Consider the following 27,678-nt stretch of genomic DNA (forward strand, 5'->3'; position numbering starts at 1 on the left):
AGTTAACTTTTTTTGTAGCTCTGTTCTACCATGCAAAAACCTATCTGTCAATCTTTAATTTTTGGCCTTGAGGTACATCTTGATACAATCTTACACGTGGCCAGAGTATCAAGCCTGAGGGCTGGCCTGCAACTTCTCAGAGTGGCTTAATGTTAGTGAGACAACTTCTCTGGACGTGCTTTGTAAAACAAAAGGTTTTCATAATGACAGAAACAACAAACATTATCAAAGGAAAGAAATGTAAGTGGAACACAGCGCAGAGAACACTCTTACACTGCTAAGGCAGTCCAAAAAAAAGGCAACTGAGCAGTTCTGTGCACTCTTTTTAAGTACTTGACGGTTCAGGGGGGCTTTTTGGCCAAAACCTCGCCCAATGAAATTGAGAACAGGTTTTGGGGTACATTTCCAAAGCCCAGCCAGTGCCTCTGTGCTGTTATTGGGCAAATTACCGAGAAAAGAAGCTTCTGGGTCCTTTATGCTATTAGAACAGCAAGGGGTGAGTCTTAAACCCCTCCTTTTACACGGAAACACCACTAAGGTGGGGTTGCATCGCCACAAACCTGGTTGGTTCGTCGAAGAACATGACAGGGGGGTTGTTCACCAGCTCCAAAGCAATGGCAAGACGCTTCCTCTGGCCCCCAGAAAGGCTCCCAGTCCTGGTGTTGGCACACGGCAGCAAACCCAGGGCTGTCAGGATTTCCTTCACCTGGAGGGAACAGAACGTTCCACGTCGTTAGAACATAAAGATTCCTCTTTCATGGAGGCTGGATTTCACTGGTTTTCATGGAGGTTGCTGGCCAGCTCACGACTTCTGTCTCATCACCCACACACTCCAAGCCTTTCTCCATCTAATTGTGGCATTTATTGGACTCAGCATTAACAGGCTGCCACTCACTGTTTTGACCCAAATTCTGCCTGTTTGTCCCACATGACCTCACTCGGTAAAGAGGTGGAAAAGGAGTGGAAATCAGCTCCTCTGTAGCTGTGTGTTTATGGATACGGCACTGACAGCAGAAGAGCTTTGCAGCTTGTGAGGGGCTCTTACACAGTGAAACCAAGAGGTTTCTTTCTAAAGAACTCTGGGGTTGTCTCTGCAAGGGGCTCTATAACAAAAACCAGTGGTTTCTGTGGAGCAGTGACCCGCTTTATCTCATCTGCTCTCCACAGTCTCCTCCTTCAAGCGCAGCCATCGATTTCTGGTGTTTTCATTCCCTTCAGAGCCAATGCCGTTGTCACAGGTGCTCTCAGATGTCCGGGATTTCTGCAAGGCACAGCCTCAGGAAGGGCACAGCTCGTCCCAGGCTTTTTGCAGCAGAAAGAAAAGAACCCCAGGCACTATGACCTTTTCTGTTTCAGTGACTGTGGACCTGCTCTGGAAGCCCTTTGTGAGGGAAGTGGCTCTTGGGCCTCGGTAAAAGCACGGACACAAAAATGAGTGATTCCATGAGCTACACTGCTCAGGCAATTAACAAACTCCACCACTTCAAAGGTAGAAAGCAGCCCAGACATTTAATACGTCCCTGAAGTTTAGGAAACAGAGCCGACCATTTTTCAAAGTATCAACTGCTTGGATGGAGAGAGTTTTCCAAGAAGAGTGCCTGAGCTGGTGAAAATTGGTGAGACCAGTCAGGGACCGACCCTTTGCTTGTCCTGATCTTGATTTCCAGGAGTTCCCTCTCCCAGAAAGAGGGAGTAAAAAAATAACAAAACCCACTAAAAGCCTTGTTTCTCAGAGAAGAAAGCCCAACCACCTCATTCCCTTTATCTCTGGGAAGGGTAAACAGGACTCAGGCAGCACAAACAAGGAAAACTAGAAATATAAACTGTGGTTCACTGGAGGATTTTCACTTGTCCCTGCTTTAAACAAGAGTCTGAAATCCAGCTAGCACAAGTGTATAAATTCCTAACATTTATCTGTGATAAACATTTACACTCCAGTTTACAACGATAAAATGAATTATCTCCTCCTGCACAGGCCAGTAACACTAACCAGAAAATTCTTCTAATGTGTGTTGAATAAACACAGCGCAGTTTTTAACTCAAAGAGCTGCTTGTAATTACAGTGACAGTGTGAACAAGTGAATTAACTTGCCTGGCCTAACTTCACCAAAGTGTAAATGAACCAAGGCTTCCAAAGTACAACTCAGTTAACAGCTGCTTCTATTTAAGTTTATTTTCCAACAAAAATACAACCTGCGTTTACCAAACATAAGCTGATTACTCTGAGTTCCCCTTTCTGATTTTCAAGGATTCTTTTGAGTCTGAAGAAACACTAATTGCTCCAATTTGGAAATAAACACAGGCAAAGGACAAAACCACAAAAACAGCCGCTCTACCTCTGCCACAGTTTTCATATTTCAGGAAAATTTGTGCTTTTCCCAAAGGATGGGTTAGAGAAGCACAGCTCCTAGTGCAGGTGCAGCTGGGTGATTTATCTCACCCCACATGAGGTGCCTGAGCCCTCAGACATGCCCAAAAGAGAATCCAAGGTGCTAAGGTGCATTAACAGGGATCCTGCAAAACCTGTGAATTTGTTTCAGTAAATCTTTTCCAATTTTCCAGTCTCCCACTGAAAGCAGCTTTCGTGGAGACTGCAGTGAACATTCCCTCCTAAGGACACATGCCAGCCTAGAGGTTATGATTTATTCTGTCATTCCAAGTCCTGTGCAGTTCAGTATTAGATAGAAAAACATCTGCGTTACAGAGCTCACTTCTTGGCACCCCCCAAATTCTGGTTTGATGGGCAGTGTACATACCATTTCTCTCCTGCCTTCATCTTTCTCTTGAAGTTTCAGATGAGCAGATACCTGGAATGCAAAACAATGGAACTGGATTTTGAACTGCTCTGAAGCACAAGCACCACTTAGAGCAGATGTCTCAGGCACAGCACTCCAAGGCACCAATTAAACAACTTCTTTCAACCCAGGCAGAAAATCTGAACTTGAACTACGATGTTCCAGTCACGAGCATCACATTTTTCTGTGCAGTAAATAACTAATTTGACTTAGGCAAAGCACCTGACAGAAAGTGTATTAGAAAAAAAAAGGCCACTCTGCAAGTCAAGGAGCTTTACAGGAAGCTGGGAGAGTGACATATTTTGAACATCCAAAAACCTGCCAGGCAATGCTAGAAACACAGTTTATTTATGCTTCATTCGCACTGTAAGGATAACTGAACTCTGCCATTCTCCAGGATGAAAACAAGTGAGCAGAGAAATAAATAACCTTGTGAAAGATGTCATCTGCTGTCCTGAGAGGCAGCTCCACAAAACATCATGATTAACCTTTATTAAAAGCAATTAAACTGTTAAGTAATTATTTTTTTGTCAGAGCCTTGATTGATTAATTTCAGACAGCAGCTATAATCTGGGCCTAATTCTGCAAAAGCGATCCCGTGGGATTCTGATGAAAACACTCAAGTAAACAAAAGAGCAGAAAAACTTCTCCACAGAAATGAGCCTTTGCAGAAAATTAGCCACATAAAAACAGGAGTGATTTCTTCTGGCCTTAAAATCTGTGAACTGAGCTGGCACAGTGTGAGCAACCCAAGCCTTATTTTGATAACAATTTCTGAGAAAAGCTGGCTCATTTCTCAAGCTGAGCTATAGACACTTCCAGATTAACTGGTCAAGTTGGCAATTCATAAACTTCCTGATGTGCTGCAGAACAATGAGAAGAATTTACAATGCCTGTACATCTTGGACTTACTCTGTTTCGGTTTTTTTTTTTTTTTTTTTTCCCATGAAGAAATGAAAGAGATTTTATGAAATGCTTTTATTTTTAAAAAGGCATGAAAGAGTAGAAGAGGCAGAAAGATCACACTGAAGTGTAAACAACAGTTTTCAGTCAGAACACGAAAGATGGGGAGAGAGAGAGATGAGGTTACTCATCCACCACCCAAGCAAACAGATGGTCCCTACAAAGGCTCATTTGTGAAGAATTTCAGGTTCTATTCTCTAGGAGATCTAAGGAGCAGACACTCAGATCTCCTTCCAAACCATAATGCTGGGCACAAACTGGAAATTATAAAGCCAAAGAACACCTAGAAGGATGAGCCTGAAACGGAATTCAAGGCATCATCAAAATTCCAAGAACTTTCACCGAGCGGGCTCAGACAGGGACGACATCTCGTGGCACTGCCAGGAGCAAGACCGAGGGCACGACACAAACCATTTCCCATCTTCTCCTGCTCAGACAAACCAGAGGAAGAGACAAAGCTCACCATCATGGCCTCCTGGACAGTGAGGTGAGGGAGGAGCATGTCATCCTGCATGATGTAGCAGGAGACTTTGCGGAAGGAGCGCAGGTCGCGGGGCTGCCCGTTGATGAGGATCTCTCCTTTCATCCCCGTCTCTCTGAAAGCAAACGACAAAACAGCCAGAGGTCAGCCTTGCCTTCACTTGTGCTGCCTCATGGCTGAGCACGTGGAGGTCTTAGGTAGTTATTGCCACGGTGAAATAAGTTTGATAGACTGGGCAGAAATTAAATTATTGCCTGATTACGCTTCCTTTCGTATAAAGCTTCGTGCCACGATGCCGGAAATTTTTACTCAAAATGTGTGCTGTCGTATATTAATACCTGAAAAAGTACCAAGAAATTAAAGTTGGGGTTTTTTTAGGTTTCTGTATCCTGTTCCTTATGCCCCAAATGACGAGAAGACAGAGACACCCTGTATGGCCACAGATTTAGAAACACGAAGCACCATCACTGCATTTTGGTGAAGAAGACATCAACATTATGAAGCAGTGACAAAAAAGAGTACATTTTTCAAGTGTTTATGCGATTTAAAAGACATCACAAACATAAGACACTGAGTCAGATTTGTTACGCAGCCAAAAAAGGAGATTTTCTTTATATGTGTGTTTTTTGGATTTTAAATTGCCTCTTATTTTTGGATCAGACCTGTTAAGAGATAAATCCCAAGTGACCAAAACACGACATAGAGAAGAAAAGACAAGCAACAAGAATCTAATTCAAAATCTTTGAAGTGCCTGTTTGTGACAAACTCTAGGCAAAAATTTCTTCTGCTGCTGCCTCCAAGGTGCCCTCAGGCTCTGTGATTTTATCTTAACTTGGGATTTTCATTGGTACTGACCTGTATCCTGCCAGAATATTCATAAGCGTTGACTTCCCAGCTCCTGAAGGTCCCATAATTGCAACGAGTTCTCCACTGCTGAACTTCCCTGAAATTCCTTTCAAAAGGGTCTTATAACCTGGAAGAAGAAAGGAAAGTTCACTGAACCCTTAATCACATCTGGGGAGCAAAGACAGTTCATTTCTGCTGAATACTGATGACAAACAGGCGTTGTTAACAGCGACCTCCCGAGAGGTTGGTGCCAACATCAGCACGCTGCAATAACTATCAAAAATAGCTATCAAAAGTAACTATCAAAAAGCCAAATTGCTTCCTGCCATGACACAAATGGGATTACAGGGTCTCACACTCTCGGCTCACTGCAGGATGATTTTTGAAGCCTTGCTGCCGTTCTCCAAGTGTCCTCTCAGAGTATTTTACCAGGATGCTGTTAAAATATCCAGTGCTCCACAAACAACAGTCTAGGAGCAGGCTGCCCTCCAATCACTGCAGTTTCAGTGCCAAAATTCTGCCCTCTCACGAAAACAGCAACTTCTTAGAGAGAGCAATAGCTGAGATCTCAAAGACCTTTGTGTTTTTCCATAAAAGAAGCGGAAAAAATGCCTTGTATGACAAGAAGCTCAGCAAAAGGAGATACACAAAATTCTTCACTCTCTTGCCACAGGAATTCCCTTACTAGAGGAACTCTAAAGGCTTTTCTAGACAGGGAGACTGACCACAATAACTGTAAAACCAATTTCCAGGGAGACACTTATTCTGGATTAAGAACATGCAGGGTTTTTTTTCTCTCGTTTAGATTAATCCATTTCAAAACTTCAAGCCACTATAATTACGTCCTCAGGCAAGGATGTTCTAGAGTGACAACAGCACCTCCTTCAAGCAACTTATTTCTGGGTTAATCATCATTACCAGTAAACCTTTATTAAAAGCCTTAGCTCCATGTTAGTCTAAGTGTAAGCAAACTGTGCTCCAATGAGAATTCCAGATTTGGACCAGTTGCATCCACCTTGCCCTGCAGGATTTCCATGTAAAGGCATAAAAACTGTGTAAGGAAAGTGGAGAGAGCCCTGACCAGTATTTAAAATTTTCAGGATTTCTTTCTCTTTTTTTTTGGGGGGGAGAAGTGTGTTTTGGTTTTCTGTTATTTTTTGGCGGGGTTTTGTTTCTTTGTGGCGGGTTTTGTTTATTTCGTTGGTTTTTCTTGCTTACTTTATTTTAATTACCAGTGCTTCTAGATAAAGCTTTTAATAATAAAAAAACGTTAAGTAAAGTGTCAAAACCCAATCCAATATGTTGACAATGTTTATGTGGTTCAATTAAAACGAAAACAGAAGGGTGGGAAATCCATTTGCGTGCAGAGTCAGGATCTGGCAATCCATTTTGCCACACTGGTGGATATGCAGGCAAGAATGTACATTCCACATGTAAACTACCCCAGACCTCTGATCATCAGCACAGGCTGTGGCTGGAACATGGAAACGCTGTAAAAAAAATCACATTGTCTGCAAACTCTTAGAAAAAACAAACAGGGTTATCTTCTGATTTCTTTCTTCCTAACTTCATTATTTGCTTTCATCTCCACTTACTCTCTTTAAATCTTCTAGTCACCATTCTCGATTCACGCTTCTCCTATGCCACAAGAGAGCAAACTTTGCACCAAAAACACTGTCATGCTGCTGTGGGGTCTCCCAAATCCACAGCAAATCCTCTTCCCTGAGCACACCACAGCCCAGGGGGTGTGCAGGAGCCACAAAACCTCTCTAGAAACACCTGATCCCACTGTTTTCACAGCACACGTCCTAAAAAACGTAACTGACTGAATGGATCAAAATAACCATTGACCTCAGTGCCTTTTTTTTTTTTTTTTTTTTTATACAGGCCAGTAGTTTTTAACTATAAATCCTGCCCTGGATCTAAAGCAAACAACTTGTTTGGAAGGCACGAGGTAGCACGGGTATGAAAACAGCAGAGTATCCACACTGCCTGCTCACGGCACGAGTCCTGGAAAGGAAAGCAAGGACAGTCTATCAAAAGGAGCAGCGACTTTGAAGAGAGAAATCCATGACACCCCCACAAGGTCAGCCAGCTTGTCCTTCACTCCAATGCCACCATCCACAGCAGCATCTGAAGGGAAAGTGCAAGGAACAATCAGGCTTTTCAGACGTGGCAATGTTTCATAAACGGGATCTGTAAGGACAAAGCCCTTCATTCTGCCTCCTCAGTGTAACAAGAACCAGCTCCCTCCTGGCCCTGTTAAACCTGTAAGGGACTCAAATGTTAGAATGTACCTCCAATTATGCACCAGGCAGTAAATAGTGCAGAAACTCGTGAGGAAGAATAAAAAATGTATGCTGCCATGCAACCTAAAATACGGACTCAGCGGCTGCAAACGTGTGGTAACATAGGTATCATTACCTAAAACTGAAACCTTTCCCCTCCCTACGTACAACTGTGAGATTCAGCATTACACACATTAAAGTCCCTTTTCCAGAGTTTCACAAATGATGACTGGTTTACCTTTAACTGCAGTCTCTTCCCCCTCATGACCTGCACGTGTTTCTGTCCCTCTGATGGAGTTTTCCACTTCAGATATCCTGCACACAATGTTAAATCAGAGCAGGACTCATCACAGAGACACAGAATCAGCTTGAAAAAGACCTCCAAGATCATCAAGTCCAAGCTTTGACTGCTCACCACCCTGTCAGCCAGCACAGAGCACTGAGTGCCACATCCAGTCATTCCTTGAACATCTCCAGGGATAAGGGCTCCACCACCGCTCTGGGAAGCCCCTTCCAATGCTTGACCACTCCTTCCATGAAGAAAATCTTCCCGAAATTCTCCCCGAAATTTGCAACACCGTAGAGAAATACGTTTTAAGAAGAAATAAAAGAAAAGCCCCAAAACTCTGAATATTAGATTAGGATCCTAATCACTGGCATTTTAAGTTGCTACAAACTCAAACCCGTCTCTTCCTTTGACTGGAAGCGCATAATAAGCTTTTCCACTACAAAGGTTAATTCAGCAAACCCACAAAAAAGATTTGACACTGTGGCAGTAGCGTGGTGCCCCAGTATAATCCTTTATGAGGAATTACAGTCCCCTGAGTAACCACAGTCTTCCCTTTCAGAATATCGAGGCTAATCTTCAACCCAATCAGTTGACCTAAAACTTCTATACCGGGCCACATGTCCTTCACGAGAAACAGATTATGCATTTGTTGGGGATTGTGTTCCCACAGTGCAGGGCCTGTTTCACGTCCATCTGCCATATATCAGGAATTCCTTCAACCCCAGCCCACCTGGTTCTCCTCTGGATATGGCAGAGTTTAATGGAAGGCTGTTTGGGTATGGCAGAGTTTAAGGGAATGTTGGGCCACAAAGACAACTCGCCCCGGGGTGGATGCACATCGTGGGCCGTTCAGTCCCAGCACCACAGCAGCTCTCCCCTGTTGGTTTTCTCCTCTTCTCTTCATGTTAGAGCCGGGATTAATACACGGGAGTCGCAGTTTTCACGTTTGGACTCGGTGTTCATTAATTTTTATTTATATTACAGCCTCAAAAGTCGTGAGCTCTAACTAGCAAATTAGAGGACAGAGGTAAAATGGAGTACCCCTCTATCTCTACAAGGTTTTCCAAGGACAATCATCTCAGTTGTGAAATGCTACTTAAATTACTTTTACTTTAAACCAAATAACAAACTATTTGAAGTCTGCAATGCAGACTACTAACCAATTACAGAAAAACACCTAAATCCATGAAGAAGGAAGAAGAAGGTGAAGAAGAAGGACTTAGACAATGCCCAAAATCCTCCACCTTGCCCCATATGTTACTACACACTAAAATCCCAAATCTAAGTTTTTCACCCTGTGAGATCACACAATACTATTCAAAATACACACCCACAGCCCAGTGCTGTCACTCTTTGGAAGGCTGGTCCATGGCCCCAAGTCAAATGCAGTGCTTGCTAGAGGGTCAGTGTCTTTTAGAACAGAAAGCCTGAAATTTTCAGCCTCCAGAGTTCCAACACTCCCCCTCTGGACTCGACTTACATCAAGGACAAGTTTGGCACTGTGACTTTCTCATTTTTCACTCCTCCTAAAACTGTTTCAATTTCCAATGGAAATCAGCGTGGATCTTTCAGTTTTCCTGTGTCCCCTCCCGAAGTTACTGTGACACGACCTTTAAAAATGTATATTTAGGGGCTGACACCCATGGGAATTTTAATACCAGTTTTCAAGAACTACTTAAAATACAGATTTGACATTAACACGCCATCACGAACCAGAGCAAGCCCTCAGCAAACTTCTGTTCTACAAATAGAACACAGCAGAAACTAACCAAAACTGAAACAGAAAATCCTAATGATACAAGACTTTTTGGTCCTAATCTCACCTCACATTACATTCCAGAGTTCAAATGCTTCTCCAGAGAAGCAGAATGTGTTCTGTTTTCCCATGTCAGGATTTGCCATGAAATCAAACGTGAGGAACTGTGCTGTTTGACCAGATTCGTGGCTGAACCACCTACCAGACCCCATTCCAGAGGTGAATTCCCTCCCTGCCTGGGAGCACCACAGAGCCCAGAAAAGCCCCATTCTCAATGAACGGAGAGAGGTGACCTCGTGTCTCTGATGAAGTTACTCAGGGAGCTCTCCTTGCCCAAGTCAACAAGATTTTCACTTCTGGAATCAGCAAGGGAGAAACATGTTGATGGTTTTATCTGCTTCCTCATGGATTTTACAGAAATTTTTGAGGAAGTCTTGTTTGACCTTTCCCACAGAAATTATGATTAATCTGGAAAGAAGCAAGCCATCCCCTCCTCATCCTCAGGCTAAGGGCAATGTTTCAGGATGTGTCTGAATCAGCACCAATTAAAACATAACCAACTCCTGCTTCACAGTGGATTTGCTCACAGTGAATAAAGAGGTAAATACCACCTCTAGGTTTTTGACTGAAAATGCTTCATTCATTCGCATTTCATTGTCAGTAATCCTCATTTGTTACTCGGAGAAATGTCACACAGACTCGTGGAAGGTTCCAGGTGTTGTAACCTATTTCTGCCTCCATCACTAGGCACCCTGACCCCATCTCAGGTCCCGGGTGAGCACAGCAGGCTTTCCCTGCTCGCTGCAATTAGAGCAGGATTTGCCCTTCCCGACTGTATTTGAGCTGCTTCTCTTTCACCACAAGCTCCTCTGGAGGCAGGAAATCGCTGCTGGTGCCCTGCAAGTGCCACTGGCCCGAAACTGCCCAAAGGTTTCTCAGAGCATTTACTGAACTAAAAGGTAACACAGGAAATTTCAACACAAGCAGCGCGAGTTCAGCAAAGCTACAAACAACAGGAAACTGAGCCACAAAGAAATCAGCGTTTGGCACTCAAAAATCAAACCCAGAGACATCATAACCTGCTCTTTCCACACTCCCTGCCAGGCAGAAATGCAGCATTCCTTTATTAAAAATGAAATAATTATACCAGGACTGTATTTCTGCATCCCTTTGCGGTGCTTTTTTTTTTTTTTTTTTAAATTCCTGCTGAGAAATGTCCAGCTGGAAATACAGAAGACATCTCTGGCAGCTCCTGTACTCCTTACCTGCCTTACTTTAATGCTTTCAACAGGAAACAATACTTTTTAAACAGCGGTTTAAATTTCAATCCACAAATTTGTTCCCTTACTGTACAATCGGCCAAATTGTTTCTTAAATCATGACAAGAGACCAGAGGAATTTCTTGGCACTGTATGTTGACCCATTAAAGAATCCCCATTGTATTTTCCTACTCTAAGTTCATAGGCTCAGCCCTCACCTCCTCTTAGAGCAGTTTAAAAATCCCCAAACTTATGCAGGGAATTCTCCAGGACAAAACTGAAATAAGGGGACCAAGCTGTCACATCTTTCCCCTTGAGGCAGGAGTAAGGAATCCTCCTATGACGGAAATCAGCTCCTAGAAAATTCATTACTTTGCTGCTGCCCCTGAGCGGCAAAGTCATCACACCTTGATGGCCAAAGGCCATTCCCTGGATTATGAACTGGGCAACAACTGCACAAGGAAGGGAAAACCAGGCTAACTTGGTCCTGTATCACACTGAAGGGAGAGTTAGTGACCTATGGCTGGGAGAAGCACCTTGCAGAGTCCTCAGGTGACCTGCCAGGCATTTCATCTGGAGACTCTTTAGGCTTCTATCAGAAGACTGAACAGCTGGGAAATACTGGCAGAAGCTCTATGGAGAAGCACAAGATGAGGAACACACACACACACACACACACACACACACACACACACAGACAGCTCAAGGCCAGATTTACATTTGGAGATGTAATAAAACATTCGCTAGGAAACATTTTTACCATTTCTGCATCATCCTTTTCCATACACACAGGTAAAATGCCAGAAAGAAATTCTCTTGCCTGCTCCTTCTCAATCTATTTACTCACTTTCTGCATCTCAGCCTTTTTCTCACACCTGAGAAGCCACTCTCAAAGAAAAAACATCTTTGTGTTTACTAGAAGTGACTACACCAATCTGCTTCATCCAGTGATAAGATGAAATAACTTGGGGCTATTCACCTAAACCAGTATCAGATCAAAGGCAGGGTGTTTCCCTAAGCTGGGATATAGTCAGGGAGGTGTTTGCCATATATTTCTAATTCTGCTTTAACCAGCCAGGGCACTGTGTTCCCCACCCACTTCTAGAGTACAGAACACTTTTCTCTCCCTGCTAGCAACAGGGTTTGTAGATGTTTCAGTTTGTAAACTCTCAGTTGAAAGGGATTAACTGTATCAGTCAATGGTTATTTAAATAATTTGGATTTTAAAAACCCTCTTGATGGGGATTATTTAAATGGAGGTTTCTTTCCCAAGCTCCACACTGAGTGCAAACAAGCTTAAATTAAAGTGAATTATAGGTACAGATACTTGGGAAGAAAAAAGAGCATCTTTTAATTACGAGAAGATCTAGGGGACCAAAACAGCTTTCCTGACAAAGAGAGTGGAAATAAATATATTGCTTTAATAACAGGCACCTTCCTAATTTTATACTGGCTTGAACTGTACCTCTACAAAGCCTGGAGGGGCAAAGGCACACTAGAAATAATAAACATGTTTAAGCCTACCAAATAAAACCTGTATGTGAGCTCATGTCATTGGTTCGTAATTTCTGCCATCCATTGTGTATCAAAAGTGAATAAAACTTTTTCACCACTCATTTGCTCACTCTAGTTTCAGAATCAACACATCCACATATTTCTGCTCTGTTCACACAATCTCTCAGGGACACTGAAACAATAGGATTTTCCATTGTCTAAGCTCCGAGCTCTGCTTTAGGACAATTAAGGGAATTTGCAATTGTAATGTATTCTTGCACCTTGCCTCGGAGAAACGACCTTCGTTACGTAAATGTCTATAAAACAGCATGCCAGCCACCAAAACATCAGGACAGAAAGGGCAGAAAAGCCAAGTGAGTGCTTCAAGTAACCAAATCAAGTTCCTCTGCCTCACAGCTCATTCCAACTCAGAAATGAGGAATTTAGTGCTCGCGACCTAAAATAATAAGTCTTTCAAGCCTTAAAAAAAGAAAAGAAATCCCCCTGTGGGCAGCAAAGCTCTTTCTTTGTAGTTGACTAAACTGCATTTCTTAATATAGCCCACGGCCAGGCCTTCTCAAACATACTGCTCTTGATCCACAGCTGATTTCCCACTTAAGCGGTCATGAGGTGGATTAGTCCTAACTCAGATGCAGGGCTTAGCCCGAGCTCACAGGGAGGCTCCGAGTGTTCAATCTACCTAATTTGACACATCAAAATGTTTGATGCTTAACCTAAATTCATTTCTAGGGCCCATAAATTATCGGTGGATAGGAACTGGAACACGGAGCTGGTGATTAATTCTACTTATTTTGCATTCCTGCTCTGGGAAGGGATAAATAACGCCGTGGAAGTGCCTCTCTCCTCACTACCGGGGCACAATTAGCTTAGGTGAGACACCAACAAAATTAGGGCTGACTTTAGTATCTTCTCTGGGTTTAAATGCCAGTTTGATCGTGGTCCCTCGTTTGCTTGCACAGCCGCAGCAGCTGAGCCCAGCAATTGCACACTCCCCATCTTCAGGCTGGACTGGAACTCCACACCTCCAGATGTTCCCCGGGAGCTCATCAAGAGCATCCTGGCCATGTTCAGGATGCACAAATGTATCACACGCTGTGTTTTCATTCTGTGAAATGAATTCCCTGGCATTTGCTTTGCACTCTGATGACCGGGGACAGTTCACACATTTTTTTCTTCAAGCTATCCAGTGGCTCGAACACACAGCCCTGTGCTGGTGAGCATTGGGTTCAAACTTAACCAGAACATCTCAGAGCCTGAAAAACCCAGATGAGCTTTGGAAGATGTTAATCAAAAGCTAAACGTTTGAGGACAAACTTAAAATCTGAATTTTCTTTGTATGAATGCCTAACATTTGACACCAGTGCACTTCCTCCACGCTGAATAGCAACTTCCCTCTGTGGCAAGCCAGGAAAACAATAAATTGGAGCCTAAAGGGTGATTTGAGCCCCCAAGCCAAGATTTACAACACAAAATCCCCAGTAACTGTAGGTCATGTTGTATAAAAAAAGAGAATGATAAGAACATGGCCAATCAGGCAAGAAACCAGAGTCCCAGCACAGGGACAATCTTAAACCAAGCTGTAGATTACAAAGAATCCGAAAAGTCCTTTAATTTCATTGTTCTCTCAGATCCATGGACTAGATATTAAACTTATGCAAGACACTGGATGTGACAGTTCACATTGTGCAGTCAAACAAAAAAAGCCCTGACTAAGTAAAGATTCCACTCCTTTGAAACTCTGAAATAAGAGTTATGTGCACCATGCTCTTTCTCTGTTATCCTGGCTGCTCATCACATTATTTTAATATCTGAATGCTGCTCTTCCTCAGAATAGCTAATGAGACACGACACTCTGTTAGGCTTGCAAGCTCTGCAGCCCCCTAAATTTGAGTTTGAAGGTTTAATAGACTCTACAACCCTTCTCCCCTTATTTGGAGAACCCACACCTCCAAGGGACAAAAAACTGAGGTGTTTGCCGGTGGACACAGGATTCAGGATTCCTTGAGAAATGTTCCACCAGCAGAAGAGAGAAACAGAGTTAAGTGGCACCAATATCGTGGCAAACCTCCTTGCCCCTGCTGCTCCTGGTTACACCCCACCACTGTGCTAGGAGATGGATTAATTCTATGGTTGTTATGGTTATGACCAGAACAGAAGCATTTAAGTAACCTGTGTTTCCTTGCATTCACTTTTTCTGTCTCCCTTGATTTGCTCCTGCAGCCTTCTACTGAGGTTTACAGGATGATTACTATTACACGTGGGTCCGGGGGTATTATTCTTATTCTTATTCTTATTCTTATTCTTATTCTTATTCTTATTCTTATTCTTATTCTTATTCTTTTATTCTTTTGTTATTATTTTTGTTATTTTTTAAATTGCTTTTATTTTTATTGGTTTTGTTATTACCACGTTACATCCATGTTAACATTCAGTTCCTGGGTGCTTTTCTGTGGAGTGTCTCTGCCTGAGAGAGTTAAAGCTGCTCCTCTTCCCTCCACAGGCACATGGAGCCATATGCCTGCAGCAGGGGACAGAGCATGACAATTAAATAGGCCAATGAACGAAAGTAACCTTCAAACACGAATGCAAATAAATCTCTACTTGCAGCAGGACCTGATGGCTCCAGAAGCAGTATTTACATGTCGAAGCGTTTTGGAGATCTGGGGCATAGCTTGTACTTTGCCTGCACAGAAAATAGCTACCCTAATTTATCTTCAACCCTTAGGAAATACGAAAGGAGAGGGAAAAAAAAAGAAAAAAAGTATGAATGACGCAGAGCTTCATCTTTCTTCTGAATCCAGTAGAATTGTCTTTTCCAAGCAATATCCATAGCCTAATCTTTGTTTGATAATTGCTTTTTGCTGCCTTTTTTTTTTTTTTTTTTTTTTTAATTGCCTTTGTTTCTATTACTTCAGCACACAGGAAAGGTCTTTCCTGACAAAAGAAGAGCCAACCCAGTTTGAAATGAAAAGCTGACACATTCCCTCGAATGACAAACCGGAGTCACGAGCCTGACACAGTGTGAGATGAAAGCTGTTTACGTGTGACAATCAGGCAGAAAGCAATTTCTCATAATTGCAGTACCTTTATACATCAAGGTAGAAACAGTGTTATTCACAGTCTTACAAACAAAACCAGAATCCTTCACAGCAGCCCTTTCTTTTAAAAAAAAATAAAAATAAAAATCTTCAAGCGGGAGATATTCTGCAATACCCCAGCAGCTGCTCTAGATGAACTGCCCCATCTGCCTTCCCTGCCAGGTGTGGATCCAGCTGGGTCACTCTGCAGACAGAAAGCCTTCCTCCCTCAGAGAACACTGCTCTGGCTCTCCCATGCTGATGCTGAGAGTCCCCTTTCCCCATGAATCCCTCCCTTCCTCCTCCCAGCCTGCCCACTCACGTTTACCCAGAGCAAGAAGGAGGGAAGGGGAAAAAGCAAAAGTTAAAACTTTGGCTCTTTCCTCCTATCCACCTGGGTAGGGGTTAGAGAAGAGCTCTGGGGCTTTCTAGAGTTACAGCAGAAGCAGCTGAAGTTATTTAAAATCTCTTTCCTCCACACTGGGCCTCATGGCAATATCTGGTCCAAAGAGCTTGGAGCACAAAGGAAAGCCTTCTGTGATCTTCATCACAAACTCTAGGTTAAACTGGAATCTGATGAAATGTCTCCTGTAAACTGCAGAGGGAAAAAAACCCAACTTTTCTCAGACTATTAGAAACAGAGTTTTGTCTAAAACAGATTTCTTCCATGGTTCACATGCTCACAAGTCAATGCTTTGTCCCCAGCCCTTACAGACATGAAGAGAGACATGTCTTGGATTTTGAAAAATGTTTCCAGCCATAGTCACTGCAATTTAAAAGCTGCCAGAGAGTCTGATATCAAGGAAAAAAAAAAAAAAAATCACAGCTCATTAGTCAGCTTTGGAAACTCAAAATGCTACATTTGACTCTACACAAATTAATTCCATTTTTTCACATCAGTCCAACTCAGCTGCCCGAGTGGTGACAGCAACTCTCTCTGAAGGACAGGCGACCTCTGAACAGCTCCTGCACATCCCTGCCCTGCTCCTCCCCACCCTCTCAAACCAACCCTGCACTGCAAGCTGCAAATGCACTTCCATCCCCCCACATTCCCACTGCTCCTGTCCCATTCCCTCCCACAAGAAGGCGAGGAACGCTTTGAAACACGCTCGGGCGCAGATATCACGGGCGTTTTTAAAAAGTAAAATTTAAGCTCGTGCGCCCTGCTGTACGCAGCCAGGAGCAGAAACTTCCAGATGGGCCTCCAAAGCTGGAAAAGCTCTGCCAGAGGGAGCAGGAGCCGTGTTTGGGAGAGCTGCTGGGGCTGAAGCAGCTCTGCTGGCAGCAGGACATCCCCGCTCCCTGCCCTACGGACAGCTGCAGCACGTGTTCTGGGAGCTTCTGTTTTCAGAAATAGCCACGCTGGTTCTGATCACTTCTCCTCCAGACACTCAAGACTTCGATGGAACAGAAACACAGGGTAATGTGTTTATTTCAGCATTCATCCAGTAAAAGATACAACCCATGACCCTGAATGTAAAAACAAAGGAAAACCTAAAGTGTGTGCAGAAATTACATCCACTTCTCACATTTTACTCAGAACAACCGTGCTTTTATCCCTCCCTTTTAGAATATTTACAACTAATGAAGTCGCCCGAATTAAAATACTTTGGTCAGCAAACTAAATATAAAAACCTTTAAACACCTCAGAAGTAATGATCATCTTCTGAAACATGTCACTGCTGAATATGTTACAAACAAAAGCCAGTGCACAGGCCATTGCTGGCTCTGGAATGGAAATGAGGTAGAATGAGCATCTTTCAGCACTCCGATTTCTGCTTTTTTCTTTGCATTTGGGCAAGTTGGCATCCTCACAGGGCCATACATCCATTGCACTACCATAAACTCCTGAATTTCCATCTGTTTTCAAAAGCTCCAGCTGACCTACATTTTATGCTATGGATTAGTTGAAGCTTATAGAGTAGCAGGAGCAAAGCAGGAGTCTTGCTGTTAACCACATATCCTAAGCAATTAAACGTTTCCTCAATAGTGTGTCCCATGGGAACATCAAGAGTTTTTAAGAGAAAAACTCTTCACACACAAAAGGGGAGGGAAAAAATCTGATATACACACTTTAATTGTAGTATAAGTATCAACTATTTGATTAATTTTGACTTCACAGACTAAAAAAAAAAAATCAAAGGTGCACATTAAAATTATTTGAAGTTTAAAAATAAAAAAAGGATTAATTTTGATTCAGATTTTCAGGACATACTAAAATAAGGCATCAAAGTCATTCAGCATTCTGGGAATCCTCCCTTTTTGGAATTATCTACAGAACTAGTATTGAATCAAGGTGGAAAGCAGTAACTCCTATCACAAAAGCATGACTTCCACTACAGGATTTCTACCTTATTCTGAGGCAGAGAGAAAATTAAACTCTGAGTTTTGGAGGTGGATTTTTTTTTGTTTTGTTTTTTAATTTTTTGTTTGGTTGGTTGGTTATGCTCCTGGCAAACCAGAACAAGTCATTCCAGAGGCCAGTGGAACTCCCTGAGGTGAGGATGATCCAAGTTTAAGCCCTTCAGTCGGATCAAGAACTACAGCCTGGGTCTCTTAGAGTTTTGAAAGCCCTGGTCATCCCCTCAGCTGGGCTTTCCCTCTTCCTGACTATAAAACTCTAGACCTAACAAATCTCCAGCATGAAAATGTAGCCTGAAGAAAATACCATGAACAAACAACATTTCTACTCTGATGCACTGTCATTTTCCAACAAAGAGAGGATATTGAGGATTTCCAGAGGAAATTTCATTATAGGCTCATCAGGAGGCCCTCTGTGTTAACAGCCTTTTCTCCCTCGTATTTTCTACTCTGCACTGGTTCATTTCCCAGTAACAACTGTAACTTCTTTTGACATTTTCTGTCCTTCTTTACAATTAGGTTATTCAGCTCTTCAGCGAAGAGGCAAAGGGTAAGCTATGGGCTGATTTAAGCTGGCTGACTCAACTGGTCTAATTAGACAGGAGAAATCTGGTAGTAAAAGCAGCTGCTTTCTCCACAAACTGGAAGTCCATCAAAAGAAATGAGGTGTTTTAATGGCCTGAAGACTCATGTAGATCATTAGTAAGGGAGACACACATAAAAAATGCTGGTCATCTCATATCCCTCTAATTAGATGTCTCTGCAAACCACATTCCAATACATGTCTTTTCCCCCCAAGTCAAGGCAACTTGTTTCCATTTCTTCCTGACCACCGACCAAACTGACAAGGACATTTCAAAAAAGTGTTGGTTGGATGCATTACCAGAAAATTCAGCTTGACTTGTCACTTGAGGTTTCTTTGTTCCCTTATGATATGACTTTGTACCATTGGTCTACCTCTACTTCACACCTTCTGTTGGTCATTTATCTCTGCTGCCTATAAACACATCAGTACAGACAGGAAATAAAGAGGAGATAAAGAGTCCAGGGTGTTTACACAGTTTCCCCCACAAATACTGTCATTTTAGATGAAATAACGAACAGACACAGTTGGAAGAATGTCTGTGTCACCTCAAAACATGCCTTGATCCTAAAAATCACAGGCACTCTCCACACTCAGCTCCTGCCAAACAACGCAGCACCACTAAAATCAATACAGTGGCACAGGCTTGTGTTGGTGGAGAAGCTGCCACAGGCTCAGGGATCAAAAGCAGGGATTTATGACAACCTAGACACGGGGCCAATGCAATTGGCAATGCCAATATTGCACCACTCAAAGGAGTGGAAGATGGAAACCTTCCACGTAGTAACACCGAACTCAGGATGTCAGTATGGGGTTTATTTTAACCTGCTGCAGACATCTGTGATGCAAACATTAAATGTGAGCTCTTCTGCTGGGTCTGGCTGGGCCAGAGTGAATTTTCTGCAGAGCAGCCCCCACGGAGCAGTTCTGGAGCAGCAGTGACAACACGCTGTGTTTTTGGCTATTGCTGGGCAGGCAGGGCTTGCACAAAGTCAAGGCTTGCTTTTTTTTTAAGAGTAGCCTGGGGTGTGCCAGAAGCTGGGAGGGGACTCAGGCAGCTTGGCTTCACTAATTGGGCTGCCCTGATCTTCATCCATTAGTTTCCAGCTTCTGCTCTCCCCTGTTCTGGGGGCGTGGAGGAGACACGGAGGGCGCAGCTGTGTGGATGCTCAACCACCCCACCACAGCTATTTCCCCTGGGAAATGCGGAGATTCACTTGTCTGGCATCTTTTGGATGAAATTCGTAGTAACTTAGAGTCCACTGACCAACAATGGAATCCTTTGTCGATAAAAGGAGCCTAGGTTGCTGTCTAATTTGTACACCTGCTCTTGCACAGTAGGAACCCACCTGGACTCAAAGGAGTAGCACCTCTGCTACGAGGAAAGGTCTGGAGAAGTGGGCTTATTCAGCCTGGAAAGGAGAAGCTTTTAGCCACCAAATTGTGGCCTTCCAGTGCCTGAAGGGAGCCAACAAGAAAGATGGAGAGGGTCTATGTAAAAGGGATGGAATGACTTCACACAATGGAGAAATTGGCTCAAATGAAAATAGAGTAGATTTAGATTAGACATTATGAAGAAATTCTCCCTTGTGAGGGTGGTGAGACCCAGAACAGGTTTCCCAGAGAAGCTGTGGCTGCCCCAGAGAAGCTGTGGCTGCCCCACCCCTTGAAGTGTCCCGAGTTGAACAGGGTTTGGAGCAGCCTGGTCTGGTGGGTGTCCCTGGCTGGGTGTCCCTGCCCATGGCAGGGAATTGGAACAAGGTGATCTCTCAGCTCCTTTCCAAGCCAAACCATTCCATGATTCTAGGAATCTGTCCAGCCCTGTTTCTCACTGCTGTGAGACACCTGAGGAAAAATTTGCTCTACTGCCCATTAGGTACAACAGCTCACGCAATCCATGTTTTTAAAAATACCTTAAAAACAAATAATGCCTTAAAATAATTTAAAACCTCATTGTCACATGAATTACACACAGTGACAAAGCAATAGTGGTCTGCCAGGCTACAGACAATTCTCAGGGCAGCATGTTCGGTGCCATATGGGCAATGCACAAGTTCAGAGTTTGGAAGCAATTTTATTCTAAGTGCATGTGACAGAACAAGGCACAGTAGTAACAGCTGTAGCCCGCGTGCAAATGGAAAAATAAGCACCTCTAATATTGTTGGTCTTCATTTCACTGCTGGCTAAATGCTTTTGATCTTTATGTGCAAGTGATGAATGCACCACCTGTGTCTTTTTTTGTCCTTGTGCCAACAGGTGAGATTACCTTCTTCTGACAGGGGCTGCAGCAATCTGGGTAATGGCACAAGTACAGAACGTTGCTCTGTTGCCAGATCACAACATTTTCAAAACACTGCCACGTTTCTAAATTCCTGTGTGTTATGTGTTAAAACTGAGTCACTGCTCCCCTTCCAACGAAGACCTGAGTGGAACCCAACTCGCTGCTTTTGAGCTCTGCTATCTGCCCCCAACAGATGAGCTTCTACTTCTGTACTTGTAATATTTGTAATAATTCTTGTGTATTTACAGCTGATATTATTACTGTTAGCACAGCAGCCTCCATATGCCATAGTTCTTAGTCTACTGACATCAAATATTAAGTTCAAGATCTTAGAGCAGGGACAGGATCTTACCCATTCAGTTCCTGTCTCCCACACTCTCCATTTATTTTCTGATGATAAATTGTCCTTTTACAAGTGAAGGGTCCGCTACAGTTCTCATAGCCCTGCTCTGAAGACCCTCATATGTCAGTAAAGCGAAGGTCACATGGAGTGGTTTATTCAAAACATCATAAAAATTAGAATTTGGCTTTGCCCACAGAAATCCCACCATCTGTTATGTTAGAATAATGCTTGGGGAAACTGCACAAGGCATGCTCTTGTGGAGGGCTGAACTTAAACCAGAAAGTTTCAGAAGTGACGCAGAAGCAAGGGCAGAGAACAGGCCATGAGTCCCGAAGTACATAAACCCCAAAACGGGACCTGGTCCGGTGGAAAGAGCACAGATGGCTCAAAAGCAGACCTTGTCCTCTTGAATTCCAGCAGAGCTGCTCTGCTTCTGTCCCAGCAGACCAGAGGCTGGGGTCACCCCCGGAGATCGCCCATGGGTCAGAGGAGCAGGGGGGCACAAGCGTCTGCAGGCAATGCACATGAGGAGAACATGCTACTGCCTTTGGGAAGGTTTGCAGCTGTCACTTTTTCCATCTTGCAAAGCCACAAAGAAAACGGTGTAGGTGGACGGCTCAGGATTGCTCTTCTCAAAGGCTTCCTCCTGAAATGGGTGCCCACGCTCTAATACTGACTAAGCGGCTGGGCTTTGCTCCTGATCTCATTAGATAATGATACTGCAATACAACAGGAGAGGTTAATCTTGACTCTATCCCCAGTCTCCTCTCCTTGTGTACAGCTGTAAACACGCTGGAAGCGTTTGGAGCCGCCTCTTTCAGTGGGGTTTTAGCGTCAGCACCGGCACAGAACGGCTGCTGCCGTGGATGGGGGAGCGGGAGGAGGGACTGGTGGGACCGTCTTCTAAAAGACACGGGGAAATTCACACACTTCCCAAAGTGTGGGAGGGCCAGTGTGGCCGGCAAAAATGCCAATAAAGCTCTTGGCATCCCTACCTCACTCTCCTCACCCCAGTGATGAAGTGACCACAGACTGCTCACGGCTCTGAGATGTGTGAGGGGCACACACAGTGTGGATCCTCTCCAGGCTCACCACAAGCAGGCAATATCCTCCCCAGCCCATTCCCTTTCCCACATCAGAGGTGCTCAGGGAAGGCAAAACACAGCCAACAAGGGAATGTGGACGCCCACCATGTGCAGAGAGCTCCTCCTGGGAAGCGCCCTCCAGCTGTGGATCTGCAGTGCTGTTATTTGCCTTCCTGGTGCAGTTAAGGAATGTTTCTAGTCCCCAGAAAAATCAGTCAGAAGAACATCTCTACCATATCCCCGTTCTCTGCACCGCTCTCTCGGTGGCTCATGCAAATTGAAGCACATTATTCTACTTAAAACCTCAATATTTTCCTCCTGCACTCCAAGATACACAACTCCCCCCAGCTTTCACCAGCAAACCACTGTTCAAGCAAACAGAAGTAGCAGTCATTTACCTGGCACATAAACATACCCTCCTTTACACCCAGCAGGAAAGCAAGCTCCAAAAATGCTCAGCTAATGAGGAAATTCAGACAATGATGTCGGTGGCTATAAACAGGCATAACTGCCCGAACAGGTCTGAAATGGACCCACCACTGCTACACAGGAGAGCTCCAACCAATTCTTACAACTTCTAAAGGAAACAAGAACAAAGCACAAACAATCTGATTACGAGAGAAATGACTGGGAGCAGAAAATTACTCAACTTATGTAATGTAATAAGCCCCTATTGAAAAGCATCTGCAAAATGCTGCCATTTCTTCACGCCATTCTTTTCACCACTGACACTCAGATAAAACAGCTTCCATTTTACATTCATTTTTCCTGCTATTTTAGCCTGTTATGCTGTTAATCCAGTAGCAACAGACCTGAACCACTCCTGAGCTACTGATACTCTCTTGCTTTTAATTAAAAAAAAAAAAAAAAAAAAGAAATCAGGTTGCTGCTGCTTTTTGCGTAATTGCATCATCTTGTCACTACAAAGGAGGAGGAGGAATATACCCCTCGATTAAAATGTTATCTTCAAAGTATTTGTAGCAGTGATACGCAGCCAGGTTTTGCACATAAATAAATACACCTGAGTGTATGTACATCTAAATATGAAAACAGAGACAACCTATAAATAGCTATATGTAACCTAGATATATAGAGATAGATAGATATTGATAGATAGATAGATATAGATACACAGATATAGGTAGATAGATCTATGACCTGTGTGTGTGTATATATATATATATTCACTCACACTTACAGGTATCTACACAGATCAATTAAATGTACACATATTGAACATATCTATACCTATAAAGACGATGCACACACAATATATACTTGTAATATATTACTTTTAGTGCTCTGAAAGGGCACTTTCAAAGTCCTCTGATGCTTTCAGACTATATGGGATGGTGTCTGCTGACAGTTCCACCATCATATAAACATGCCTTGCATGTTGGTGACATTCAACACTGACAATTAAAATCAATTCCATTGCCTTCTGTATTTTTTAGAACGTAGTTTTAGCAGTTAAACACACAAATAAGTGAGAAAGTTCCTTCTGGGTATTTGGCCATACCCTTCCTTCATCAAACTTTATTAATTTCTGTTCATTTGGTCCAAAATGTACTATCAAAAGGCAGAATGCTGATACCTGTTCCTTGGCTAAATCATTGCAGTGATTCCAATGTTCATTTGGGCCTGTACTTTTAGAGCAGCACAGTATGAACACCTGAAAAGAACTGTGGGTTGGCTTTGAAGTTATTTTTATTTACTGTAAAACGTGTGCCACCTTTTTATCCCAATTCACTTTGCTGGAGGAACTTACTTTTACTGCCTGTCAATGAGAATCAAAAGACGAGTGCTAAAATGTCACAGCCCCGCCCTAAATGGGAAGGCCTGCTTTATTTTTATTTGTTTGGGTGATTTTATAACGCGAATAGAGTGTTTGGGATTCAAGAGACTGGTGCCCATACTTCTGCTTGGAGACTAAAGAGTAAATCTGTTAAGTATTATCATATATACTGAGAAGTTTCACCTTTCTTCTGGTGTCCCCAGCTGTCAGACTACTGCACAAGACACAATCACTCCCCATGAGCACCGAGTCCCACAGTGACCCCAGGGTTCATGGACTGGTGAACACTTCAGGTTATGTGTTTCTCCTTCAGGTTTACATCGTCGCTCTCCCAGGCAAGAAATCAAATAGTCAGCCTCCTTCAGGGGTGTCTGTCAAGCTGCTCTGACTGTTTGTGATATAGCAGCTCACACATATTGTCATAACTCAGCCTGGAAGACAGCAGAACCTGATTTATTCTAATCACAAGTGCAGCAGCTCCATTCCCTATTTGCAGTCACTCACAACTTTCCTGAAACTTTCACGTGAGAGGGTAAAAATGTGCCTAGTCTGAGTTCCACTTCACTGATGATTTACACCACAGGGAAACTTTCCACGGGCTTAAACAAACCACTGGCCAGCCATATCATTCCATTTATTTTTAAATTCAAAGCTTAGAAAAATCAAATCAGCCAAGAAAAATGGTCTTTGCTCAGTTATGTGATAAAAGGCCAGTCAGAGCACAGAGGCTGAGCTGAGGCTCAGAGGACACAGCTCCCTGAACTGGCCACTCTGAAGATGCTAAAATGAAAAGGACATGACAACTTTTCCTGGAGGAAAACTCAGCAAGATGTGTCCACAGGGAATTTCTCTCTCAGGGATGCTGTACTTTACCATGCCATACAGGGGGAACAGAAGTTTGGGATGGTGTAAAAGCAGCCATGGGGTGGCTATGGGAATTAGAGAGTGAGAAATACCCATCACAGGACACTCAGGGGGATTGCCAAAGGCAGGGAGAGGGATGGATCAAGGACTGAGGAGGAACAGGCTTGAGAAAAGAGCTGGAAATGGGGATTAAAGGGGCCAGAAGGACGTCAGGAGGCAGCTACACCTGTCTGCCAGAGCTCCTCATCAGTGCAGTCCAACCTGCACTCCTGCTAAACACTTGTTCCCAACTTTTCTCGTGTGGAATGCCCTCACCACTCGTGTGCAGGAGACACCACCGTGCACTCAGTGGGCAGCAGCAGCAATTTCTGCACACCGGTTGCTGGAGCAAGAGGTTGCAGATCTGAGGGGTTACTGTAGGTCCAGGTGCCAACAGCTGAATGGGACCAGAGTCTGAGGGACTGACTGGATGGACAGCGTGTCCAAAACCCACTGCTGGGGAGACCTTCCACGTGTGTTTGTGTGCGCAACTCACAATCAGCCAGGGAGGAGGAATGTCAGTGATTTTTTGTTATTATTTACAGTTATAAATGATCTGTGTTTAGGAGGGTGCTGGAAAAGCTGGAAAAGCCCTCTGTCCTCCTGCTGGTCCATGCAGCTGGCGGGGTGCTCTGCCTCACCACCAGCTGGACCTGGAATCACAGAACACCAGGGCAGGAGGAATGCCCTCGTGTCTCAAAGCCCCACCAGCTCCAGCTTCCCCTGACAGCCTCATTTTTACTGTCATTATCATGGGACACTCCCTGAGAAGAACTCAGCAGTTCTGGTTACAAAACACTGACCCACCTCGCTTTCCAAAACCTGAGTTCCATTCCCATCTATCATCTTTGTGTTTACGTACTGTCAATTCGTTCCTCTGGGGCAAATCCTTCTTCAAGTAATTCTGCAAGACTCAGGGTCAAAATGAAAACCCAGGGCGGGTTAATTTTCGCAGCCAGCTGTGCACAGATGTGCCCCTCTGCACTGCCCTTGGGTTTTGGGCTCACGTTTCCCTGGTGGCAGCATAAGACCTTCACCTCTCCAAGTGGAGAAGGGAATGGAACTCCATCCCAGCCAGCCACCCACAGGCTTCAGCTTTGTGAGCCTCAAAATAGCATTTTAGACAGGCAGGCCTTGATATTCATATGCAATAAGCTGGCTGCAGTTTGTGGCTTTTTGACCCAAAAAAAGGAAAATGCTCTTCCTCTAATAGCAAATATTTAGCTTCAATCTCCTTTCTTTTAATTGGGTACTCATTTACCCATTCTAGCCCTGCCATGGTGGTGCTATTAGCGAGCTTAATTTTCAAAGCACTTGAGGTAATAACTGCATCATGACTAAAAAAAAAAAAAAATTATACTGGCCAGGATCTGCTGGTGCAGCCCCATCCACTTGGCTGCTTCAAAATCACAGAACTGATGCAACAGGGCAGAATTTAACTCCGCTGCTTCACAAGAGTATTGAAAGCTTCAGTTTGTGGTGGGTTTTTTTTTTCTTTAAATTTTGTATTAACCGGGCGCATCACTTCATTTGAAACTTCTTTCTTCTGCCTGGCATAAAAGGCTACCCTCTAAAGCTCAGCTAGAGACAGAGCACAGGTCCATTCTCATCCACCCAGGACCATGACCACAGCACACTCTTATCTTCTCCTCTCTTTCGTAGCAGACGCGCTGCAATTACAAACAACATTTGTCATTACGCTATAAACACGCGAAGCCAGAAGAAATACGATTCTTACACAAAAGATGCAGGCTGTACATCCTAGATGAGAGGCAGATGGTAAATTAGCTCGTAAAGCCAAGGTCTCTGCTGTTTATTTTTATTTGGAACAGATACCATACCCAAAAAAAAAACCCGAACAAACAAGCGGTTATCTCTTCGGCTGTTATGCAATTCCGCGTAGTTCTGCCTGGTAAGAATCTGGACAGCTTTATCCCTGCACCTTCCGAAGAAAATTAAGTCTGAAGAATGCATCTGCTTCCCCCACACAAATCAGCAAAGCCTAAATGAGCTGTAAATGGGAACAGAAGCCCAGCAGTGACAAGAAGGTCCAATAAGGACTCGAGCCACGTTGCAGCACACATCTCCCACATTTCCTAGACGGAATTGTTTTGTCCTCGTCCCAGAGACACTTACACAGGACTAGTCCTGCTGTATTTTATGCCACCACTCACACTCAGATCCAATATTCTCCCCAAAATTTTCTTTTCTAAGCGACAAAGTGTCCAAAGGCCAAATTAAAACTCAAACGTCTGCACTAAAGCACAAAATTCATGAGGGTGCCACTTTCAAAATAATCATTAATGGGATACTTCAGCAGGGCTCCTTACAGTTAGTTGGAGCAAGTTACTGAGGCTCAAAGAGTTACTAAAAACTACCAAAACTGTTTGGCCTTCTCTGTCCGTGCTGCTACACTTCTCCATCATACTTGGGGATGAACAACTTAAAGAATTAGTTGAAAAGGGCAGTAATTCTTCCATATGTATTATGGAATACATACGTATTATGAATTCTTCCATGTGTATTATGTATTCTTCTCATGAAGCTGGTGAAAAACTACATGTGGACAGTTTGGGGACCCTCAGTTTTCCCATTTCCTAATAGACTTTGATATCAAGAAGAAGATGTCTGCTAGAGCTTGGTCCTGAGCTTGATAACGAACACTCTGGCAGTCCTAGGGACTAGAGCTCTGCTTATAAATTATTTTCACAGCAGAAAATTAATTTTCCACATGGTACAGTCTAAGTAAGGGCTGGTGGATTTGTTGTTCTCTGTACCAGTGGGGCTAACCAAAAATTGCTGGGTTCAAAGCTGGCACAGTGGGCAGGCAATCCGAACCACCACCACCCCAGCTTCTTACTGTCCCAAAGCTTTTGATAAGAGATAAAAGGCCTTGTGCAGAAGCTTCTGATACAAGATTTGCCAATATTAATTGCATGTTATTTCCTTTGGAAGGAATACTTAAAGAAAAAAGGGGGCATTTTGTCCTCTGACATGGATGTCATGTCTCAACAAGGTATTTTATTAAAGCTCTTAAATAAATTAATCCCACAGGAAG

The 27,678-nt window shown here is 43.5% G+C and overlaps 1 protein-coding gene across 2 annotated transcripts in view; it reads right to left on the reverse strand.

The window, feature by feature from the left end:
* Positions 1-27,678, reverse strand: part of ABCG1 (ATP binding cassette subfamily G member 1) — a 54,736-nt gene that overhangs the window by 15,979 nt on the left and 11,079 nt on the right. For both annotated transcript variants that reach the window (XM_040054925.2, XM_040054926.2), the window contains exons 3-6: positions 5,095-5,212; positions 4,222-4,354; positions 2,757-2,807; positions 561-706 (exon numbers count right to left, since the gene is read on the reverse strand). In XM_040054925.2, coding sequence (XP_039910859.1) covers positions 561-706; positions 2,757-2,807; positions 4,222-4,354; positions 5,095-5,212 — 448 coding nt within the window. The remainder of the gene's footprint in view (positions 1-560; positions 707-2,756; positions 2,808-4,221; positions 4,355-5,094; positions 5,213-27,678) is intronic.

Source organism: Hirundo rustica, chromosome 2, assembly GCF_015227805.2.
Source record: "Hirundo rustica isolate bHirRus1 chromosome 2, bHirRus1.pri.v3, whole genome shotgun sequence".
Lineage (NCBI taxonomy): Eukaryota > Metazoa > Chordata > Aves > Passeriformes > Hirundinidae > Hirundo > Hirundo rustica.